Source organism: Neophocaena asiaeorientalis, unplaced genomic scaffold (genome assembly GCF_003031525.2).
Source record: "Neophocaena asiaeorientalis asiaeorientalis breed wild unplaced genomic scaffold, Neophocaena_asiaeorientalis_V1.1 scaffold30, whole genome shotgun sequence".
NCBI classification, from domain to species: domain Eukaryota; kingdom Metazoa; phylum Chordata; class Mammalia; order Artiodactyla; family Phocoenidae; genus Neophocaena; species Neophocaena asiaeorientalis.
Window position 1 is genome coordinate 1,413,014 of NW_020174923.1, and position 9,540 is coordinate 1,422,553.

The 9,540-nt window shown below is 57.5% G+C and overlaps 1 protein-coding gene across 1 annotated transcript in view; it reads left to right on the forward strand.

Annotated features, from left to right (window-relative positions):
* The first annotated feature begins 315 nt into the window (after positions 1 to 315).
* Positions 316 to 9,540, forward strand: part of AXIN2 (axin 2) — a 27,090-nt gene continuing 17,865 nt past the window's right edge. The window contains exons 1-2 of the mRNA XM_024760571.1: positions 316 to 369; positions 757 to 1,689. Of these exons, the coding sequence (XP_024616339.1) occupies positions 875 to 1,689 (815 nt within the window). The 5' untranslated portion in view covers positions 316 to 369; positions 757 to 874. The remainder of the gene's footprint in view (positions 370 to 756; positions 1,690 to 9,540) is intronic.

A 9,540-nucleotide genomic window follows, 5' to 3' on the forward strand; every position in this document is an offset into this window, starting at 1 on the left:
GGGGAACGCGGCGCTACCGGCGGCCTGAGGCCCCGCACGGGGGCCACGCGCGCCCACCCGGAGCCCAGGGTTCCCGCCCCCGGTTGGGGGTCGCGCCCCCCGCCCCGCCCCTGCCCTCTCCCGAGTTTGATCCTCCCCTTGCTGGGGAAAGCGGCTGGTTTACTGGTTAGATAAGACTTTTTGCTTTTGGGAATAAGAGGCTTGAGGTCAGCCGAGTCTGGGATTCCTGGCACAGGCAGTGTTAGCGTGAGATGGTCTCTGATCCGGTTTTGTAGGGTTTGCGGCTCCAGGAGGCGGGGGGCGCGGGGGCGACGGGTCGTGAGGCTTCTCTGCTCCCTGGCAAAGTTGGAAGATCAAAGCCTTGTCTGAGTGAGTGGATTTCTGGTTTGGGGGAGCCCGGAAGACCGAGGTGTAGACTGAGCCGGATTCTTGGCGGGAGGTGGGGGCGCAGCGAACGCTTCCATCTGGGTTGCGGGGCGGGGGCTGCAGCCGGGAGTCCGGGCGCCCGTTCCGCCCTGTGCTGGGCGGGCTTTCCTCCTCGGTCGAAAAATGCAGGGAGCTCAGATTTCGCCTTTGAAAAAGCAGCGTCTGATACTTTAGATGAGCACCTCGCAGATAGCTGGGTTGCTTGATTTGAATTTGAGGAGTTGAAAAGCCTGTTTACTTTCTTGCTTTGATGTTGGGTAGATCTGGTTTTGATTATATCAATACCCTTTTCTCTCCCTCTACCTCCCCCCCCTTTCCTTTTCTTCCCAGAAAGGAGGCTCAGATGAGTCCCTGCTGACTTGAGAGAGAAAGAGACCACGCTGATTGCTGAGAGGAACTGGAAGGAGAAAAAAAAATTCCTCAACTCAGCGAGAAGAACTCACTCGCCATGAGCAGCGCTGTGTTGGTGCCTCGCCTCCCAGACCCCAGCAGCAGCTTCCGCGAGGATGCCCCGCGGCCCCCAGTGCCGGGCGAAGAAGGGGAGACGCCACCGTGCCAGCCCGGGGTGGGAAAGGGCCCGGTCGCCAAACCCCTGCCTGTCTCCTCCAATGCCAGGCGGAATGAGGACGGGTTGGGGGAGCCGGAGGGGCGGGCGTCTCCGGATTCCCCTCTGACCAGGTGGACCAAGTCCCTGCACTCCTTGCTGGGTGACCAAGACGGTGCTTATCTCTTCCGGACTTTCCTGGAGAGGGAGAAATGCGTGGATACCTTAGACTTCTGGTTTGCCTGCAATGGATTCAGGCAGATGAACCTGAAGGATGCCAAAACTTTACGAGTAGCCAAAGCGATCTACAAGAGGTACATCGAGAACAACAGCATTGTCTCCAAGCAGCTGAAACCTGCCACCAAGACCTACATCAGAGATGGCATCAAGAAGCAGCAGATCGATTCTGTCATGTTTGACCAGGCGCAGACTGAGATCCAGGCGGTGATGGAGGACAATGCCTACCAGATGTTTCTGACTTCTGATATATACCTCGAATACGTGAGGAGTGGGGGTGAAAACCCAGCCTGCGTGGGCGGCGGGGGGCTGGGGAGCCTGAAGCTCGTGTGTGGCTACCTCCCCACGCTGAATGAGGAGGAAGAGTGGACTTGCGCTGACTTCAAGTGCAAACTGTCCCCCAGCGTGGTCGGCTTGTCCAGCAAAACCCTGAGGGCCACAGTCGGTGTGAGGTCCACAGAAACTGTGGAGAATGGATACAGGTGAGCCTTTGGTGGAGGGTGAGGGGCTGGGGGGAGCTTGGAGGATGAGATGGCCTTTGCAGATGTCTTGAGTTAAGTAAGGTGGATGGACGGATGCATGGACGGATGCATGTACTGCTGAGGCTGACAGAGGCCTGTCCTGAGCTCGGACCGCTGGCCACGAACGCTTCGATCTTGCGTTTTGCTGTTGAAAGGGGCGGGAAAGCGATGCACACACAGCTAAATACCTGTAGTCTTTCAGTGCTGGCTTCACACAGGGGCAGGCAGTGTGCGTTAATGCGTGTCACTTACCATCCTGGGCCAGTCTTGGGGGGGGGGTGCGTGGAGAGAGGACAGCAGCTTTTGAGGCCGATGACTCACCAGCTACCAGGCACCGGTTTGGGAAGGGGTTGTTCACAGCTAAGACATAGGGAGTAGGATGGACGTGGCCAGGGAGGCACCTGGCTTGTGGCGGAGCCCCAGGAAATAACGTGCGTGCCCACCGACCGTGGGGATAAGTGGGATCCATTGAGCTTTAAGTTCAGATAAGAGCCAGCGATTGGCGTAACAGCTGGGCTTGTGGTTCTCTTTGTGGAATGAGATATTAACCCTGCAAGAAACCCTCCTAAGGAGGGGAGGCCCTGTGACTTTCCTGAATGCAGGGCCCTTAGCTTTGGAGCCTGCTGGTACATTATTCTGGGTTTTCAATGCTTGCGGCCCGAGGATCAGACCCCAGTTGATTATTGCGTTGCTTGGTGCTGATGGAGAAGAGGTCTTGGCCGGAGAAGACTGGAGAAGGGAAGAGTACCTTCCCCTTCGAGGCTTCAAAGACAAATGGTTCTTTATAGAATGGCCAAGTCTCAAGATTCTTGACCTTTGGAGGCAACTTCAGACCTCCTGTTAGAATGAGTTTTTCTGTCTCTTTCTCGCTCTCCCCTTCCAAATGTCCAAAAAGAGAATGAGCCTCTCAATCCCAGGTTGCTGCGGACAGCATGCAGGGGAGGGCCTGGCCGGGAGCCGCTTATCTCGCTGTCCATTGTGTCCGGCTCCGTGGGTTCGGAACGGCAGACGCGATCTGGCGGCTGTCTCTCTGGAGGTTACCCTCCCTCTGTAGGGTCCGAGGCAGGAGGAGGGGCAGAGGAGCGGGGTCTGAGCCTGGAAGCCTGTGATCTCGGGGTGGCCCTGCAGGGAGGGAAGGATTGTGTTGGGTCCACCAGGGGGCGCGCCTGCAGCCTCGGGAGCCGACCGTCTGCGCGCAGTCTTCTGGTCTACACCTTGAGTGGGAACGGATTGGCTTTTGCGAGGGAGCCAAGGATCACGTGAACGGAGTTGTTTCAGCATCTTTTTTTTTTTTTTTAAATAATTCTTTATTTATTTTTGGCTGTTTTGGGTCTTCGTTTCTGTGCGAGGGCTTTCTCTAGTTGCGGCAAAGGGGAACCCCCCTTCATCGAGGTGCGCGGGCCTCTCACTATCGTGGCCTCTCTTGTTGTGGAGCACAGGCTCCAGACGCGCAGGCTCAGTAGTTGTGGCTCACGGGCCTCGTTGCTCCGCGGCATGTGGGATCTTCCCAGACCAGGGCTCGAACCTGTGTCCCCTGCATCGGCAGGCGGACTCTCAACCACTGCGCCACCAGGGAAGCCCTGTTTCAGCATCTTTAAGCTTATGGCTTCAGGCTGTTTTGGAGGAAGATACTGGCTCTGGCTTCTGTGGCTGGCAGTCAGGGGCCACCTGCCACCCCTGCCCTGTTGTTAGGTGGACGTTTGGGTAAACCCCGCTGGCCTCCATGCCCTCCAGGTTGGCAGCGGTCGCCAAGGCTACTTAAGGCCTGTGGTCAGGCAGGTTCTCCGGGAGCCTTCAGACAGTGGGGCTTCTGTGTCCCCCAGTGTCAGGGCCCAGAGCACCACCTTTGTAAACAGCGCCCCGTGTGGTTTTGGAGCGAGACAGGCTCCCCAGGTGGGACCCTGCTGTGACCCCTCCCCTTCGCGGGTGGGCAGTAGGACCCAGCCTTGGCGAGCCCCTCCCCCTTCCACAGCCCCCCGGCTGGGCTGTCACTAGGGTTCAGCTTTATGGGGCGGGCCCTTGGGAGCATCGGAGACCCTGGATGCAGGGCCTGGGGTGCTTTGCGTGTCGGCGCTTGCCTTTTGGTTGGGAACCGTGGGTCTTCATATACAAATGACACCTTTTGCTGGCCTCTGGGCTTTCCATACTAGATTCGTGTGTGTGTTTTCTCCCACTGTCGGGAAGAGACGACATATCTTACCTGGACTGCACATGTCTTACCTGGGCATCATCAGAGAGAAATTAAGACACACCCCGATATTTTTTTTTAACATGCGAGGTATTCAAGGGTGCCTGAGGTGTGTTATTAGGAGCTGCCCTGAGTTATTCAGAGACCCGAGTTGCAGCCCGGACCGCCTCTTACCACCTGGGCTGAAGTCTTTCTGAAGCCCGTGTGCCCTCTGTAAAGGGAGCGGACAACCCTCCCTTCAGTTTATGTCACAGGTTGCTATAACATTAGGACCAAAATAATAAACAGGAAAGCCCGTTGCGAAGGGAAATGTCTGAACGGTACTCATCACCGGTTGTGTGAGAAGGGCCAAGCAGGTTCGGGTCCCACTTTCAGAGAGTGAGCCTTGGGTTCTAGCACGTGTCCACTGTGAAGGTTCAGCATGTCCCCTCCCCACGCCGCGGGTTTACTCTGCTTGCGGAACTTGAGCACGTTCGCGTTCGCAGCTCGGTCTGGGATCGGCCCCAAGTCAAGTCCGCCTCCCCGCCACTTGTCAGGCCAGGTGCAGTGAATGAACCAGGAGCCCCGAGTCCTGCCCTGCCGAGGGGTCGGTCCCTGTCACCAGCTGCTGAGCAGCGGTCTGGGCAGCTGGATGCCAAGGGCATGGCTGGTCTTTAAGCCCTTTGATTTCCTTGAGCGCTTAGAGCAGCCTCGTTTTAATGACTTGTTTGTGTCCTTGCTGACGTGGTGTCAGGTTTCATGTAAAGAGTTGGAGCCTAAGAGCGGGCATGGTCCTCAGAGGGAGGGGCTCAGGTTGGAGAGTGGTCCGGCAGGAGGCCTGGGCTTCTCATGGTCCCTGTAAATAACCCAGAGCCAGGGTGAGACACACAGACTACACACAGACACACACACACACTACACACACAGACCACACCCAGACACACACAGGCTACACACGGACGCACACACAGACTACACAGACACACAGGCTACACACACACACACACAGACTACATGCAGACTATACACACAGACTACACACACAGACTATACCCAGACACACACACAGACAACACACACACGGGGACACACACAGACTACACACAGACACACACAGACAACACACACAGGCTACACACGGACACACACAGAGACTGTACACACAGACTACACACAGACACACAGGCTCTACACACACACGGAGACTACAGACACAGACACATTACCCACAGACTACACAGACACCCACAGACTACACACAGACACAGACTACACAAGACACACACAGGCACACACACAGGCATAGACACACACACACAGACTACACACGTACATACAAACTACACACACACAGACACACCGACACAGGCTACACACACAGAGAGACTATACACAGGCAGACACAGACTGCACACAGACTACACACACATACACACAGACACACACAGACACAGATTACACACACACACACACACACAGTCATAGACACACACACAGACTACACACACACGTACATACGAACTACACACACAGAGAGACTACAGACACAGACTACACACAGACACACACAACACCTGGAGCTGGAGGCGTGTGCAGAGGGGCTGTGGAGTTCGGAGCCGGGGTTGGGATTCTCTCCTTGTCCTTCCCTGGGCGGTCTCACCTGTCTCTCACTGGACCCTCTGCTCTGGCCTCACGTAAAGTCAGGGGGCCCCATCAGGTGGCCCTCTGCCGGCTCCCAGCACTTCCTGTCCCCCCAGAGCGCTCGCTGATGGGGCCGGTTTATGCGAAGCCACTGGAATCGAGCTTGGCCTCCATCATCAAAGAAAATGACGCGAGAGGAAAGCTGTGCTGGAAGCAGCGGGCCACGGCGAGCGGATGCAGGCTCTGAGGAGGGCGCTTTGCTGGGACACGCTTGTCGCTTGTTGAAGTTTGCCTGCTCTCAGAAGGGTGTTGCCTGATGCCATCTGCGTGCCTGGCCTCTCTCGCTCCAGGCAGAGGGCTTTTTTTTTTAAAAATTTTTTTTGCGGTACGCGGGCCTCTCACTGTTGCGGCCTCTCCCGTTGGGGAGCACAGGCTCCGGACGTGCAGGCTCAGCGGCCATGGCTCACGGGCCCAGCCGCTCCGCGGCATGTGGGAGCTTCCCGGACCGGGGCACGAACCCGTGTCCCCTGCATCGGCAGGCGGGCTCTCAACCACTGCGCCACCAGGGAAGCCCCTGTCAGAGGGCTTTTGAAAAGAAGAGCACACAGCCTTAGAAGCCAATACTTTTTAAGTTGCATTGTTGTGAGAGGGGACCCAGAAAGGGGTCCCAAAGGTCACGTCTTTTGTGCTCTCTGTATGGGCTTTGCCCTGGTGTCTGGGGAGCAGGCGGGGGGCCTGCAGCATCTCAGTGAGATAAGAGATAAGAATGGTGGTGGGGGGCAGAGGAGGAGCCCTCATTTCCCTTCCCTTAAGGTCCCAGGAGCCTCTGCTACCTGACAGCTGAAAGCCCTTTGCCTATTGAAATTGCAAACCAGGTCTGTGGATGGATGCCCAGTGCAAAATCTGTACATAGGCCTTTACTCTCCAGAGGAATTTAAAACCCTTGCAGCAACTGGGAGCACAACAGCCCTGAAGAAATACTCAGAGCATCTGGGTACAATTACTGTAATGTGGTTGAGTTTCTTCCCTCCTTCTTCTTCTTCTTCTTCTTTTTTTTTTTTTAAAGCGATCACAAGAAAGCAGCTCTAATTCAGTTTCTTGAAATTACGTGATGATTTTGACAAAGTTCTGAGTTCTTAAAAAATTGAGTCTCTGTCTCTCCCCACAGGCTGCCACCTTCGTCTGCCTTGTCCTGTTATGATGGTAGGAAAATCCCAATACTTTATTGCAGGCAGCTGAGCTAAGAGCAGTATATTCCATTTTTAATTACCGGTCACACAGTAGCCCTCTATTTTGGAAGGGAGGGAGACGAGTTTATTTTGGGACCCGTGTGTCTGACCGGGAGCACAGAACTCTGTCCACGCTCGGGATTTGAGCGAGGTGCCTTTTTCTGTTGGGGAGGGAGGGGTTTCTGTTGCGTCATTTTCTCCCTGCAGAGGCTGAGTTAACAGCCCTCATACTTGGGGCACCGTTAATGTGTTAATACCACGAAGATAGCAACCCTGAAGGGATGGAAAGAGTGTGTGAAGGCGGTTTAAGGCCATTTTGGCTCTTTTGATCTCCATGCTACGCCTCTTAGGCGAAAACACCCCTCAGCAGCCCGCTTGGTCCTGAGTGGAAAAAGCTTTGAGCTTCTGCCACGAGCCCCACGCTACCTGCAGCTGGGGAGACCCAGATGGGGAAGACAGACCTGTCCCTGCCCTCGTGGAGCGTGTAGTCGCGTACACGGGACGGGCCTCCACCATGGAAACGCACTGACGACGTGTAATTGTCATGATCAGTGTCACCCAAGAAGTCTTGTTTTTGTTGGCGGGTGGTGTTTTGGAGCGTTCCTATGCCAACCCCGTAAACAGTGCCCTCGTTGGGCCTTTCGGAGAACATACGGACCCCGTGCAGGTGGCCGTGTTTGAGCTGCACGCTGTTTTAGTGGAGCCCTGTGTCCACGGAGGTTGTGACACCTGGGGTCACCCAGCTGGCCGGGAGCCAGGCCGGCACCAGCCCGCGGCCTCTTGATTTCTGTGTTACTTGATTCCTGAAGTCCATCAGCTTCTCCATCCTGCTTTGAGGCAGCGGCCCACTGAGGCAGCTGGGGGCTTTGGGCCATTTTAAAGCCTTGGGCGACCCCGTGACCTGCGCTCACCCGCCCCTTGGGGCTGCCCTGGCCGTGGAGAAGTGATTTCTTCTTTCTGGCTTGTACGCCGTTTCCTCTTGTCCCACCTTCAGTGGCAATACCACCAGAGCCACCCTCCTCCTTATCGGCTAGGAGACTGTTCTCGCTAAATCATCCCTCATCTCGTCTCTTCTCCAGAAAGACCAACTGCCTCTCCTTGGTTCTCACCACCCTCCTCTCTCTCTTGCCCTGGTGTCTGGAGATCCCACACTGAGGACGTGGGGACCAGTTCTACGTCGTGGAAGATCTCACCAGCCTCATTGCATCATCGTAGAAAATCCTGGGGGCAGAGCGGGGTGGGGGAGAGCAGAGTATCCAGGTGACAAGGTCAAGGTCGCTGGCCCGTGGTATTCAATGACCAGAGTGTCCAGGTGACAGGTCAAGGTCGCTGGGCCATGGCGGTCAATGGGTTCAAGCGCCATGTTCCTCGTTTGCACTTTCTGGTCACTTCTCCACCCACGCCACATTCCTGGAATCTGGCTTGACATTCCGGCCTAGCTCAGACCAACAGCCTCGGGGTCCCTGCTGCCGTCACCTCCTCCAGGTGACCGGAGGTGGGTCCCACGCGGCCGGGCCTCCAGCGGGTGGCCTCCGACAAGATTTTTGGCCCCTGCTTGGGGCCCGTTACCTCCCTGGGGGGTCGTGAAGACGATCGGGCAACAGACAGTCCTCGAGCCCCTGCCGTGGGCCGGGGGAGGGTGCAGCAGGGAGTAAACCAGGCCCTGCCCACAGCGAGCCCTAAGTCCTGGTGGCCCTCGGGCTTCGTTAACATCTCGGGGCGGTGGGGTTGGGCTGGATAATTAGTGTCGCTCTTGTTTGTTTTGTCGCTGCAGCTAGAGGATAGGCCCCCTGAGGACAGCAACCGAGCTGTTCTCCCACCTTTCCCAGCCCCGCTGCCCTCCCTCCCGCCAAACTGTGCAGTGGCTGCCTGCCTGCCCCACGGCCACTTCAGTGCAGCCTGGTGGCCCCCCCCAGACCCCTTGTGCCGCTGGGGGAGCCTCCGGTTCCCCCTCACCCAGCCAGCTTGACGCCCTCCTGCCCCAGGCTGGGGAGGACTGTCCACCGCTTCTCCCATCCCTGGTCCTCACATCTGCTCCCACCTGTCCCGGGGAGCCACCCGGCCTCCCGGCCCGCCCCCTCTGACACTGCAGGGCCAGGACTTCCTCTTCCAGGTCACTCATCCTGCCTCTTATGTGAGAGCTTTTTGAAACGTCGAGGCTGGTCTCTGAACAGGGGCAGAGAGAGAGGCTGAATGGGAGCCGCACGAATCCATCCCACAACCGCTGCTTCCAGCTCTGACATCCAGGGCTGCTGTGCTTGCGGGGCCACCCGGGCACATCTGTCAAACGGGCACACGCGCTCCTCGCCCAGGGGCAGTGAGGGCCGGAGGAGGTGGCGTGTGTCAGGGGCGCCGTCGTGCCTTCCTTCTGGTACCCCTGCCCGAACCCCGTCACGGGGACCCGCCTGCCAAACCATGGGTGCCAGGGGACCAGAGACCGGGGCTGTGCACCTCACGAAAGGGTTGGGGCTCGGTGAGCACAGGCAGGAGGTGCCGTCACCTTTCAGGGGCCCCTTTCATCCGCCAACCCCAAGGCCGTCTTTACAGACTGGCGGCTGCGGCCTGATGGAGTAAGTTCCCTTACTTGGACTCGGTGGCCCCGGCAGAGCGGGCCTGGGTCTCTGCAGACGAGGGCCCTTCCTGCAGCCCACCGACCACGGCGGGTTCTGCCTCTCCCTTCCCTCCCGCACTGAGGCCCTCGCAGAGACACAGCAGGTGACACGAGAGGAATGCAGCCCAGCTGGGCCAGCACACTGGCGTTTCTGGGAGGAGGTC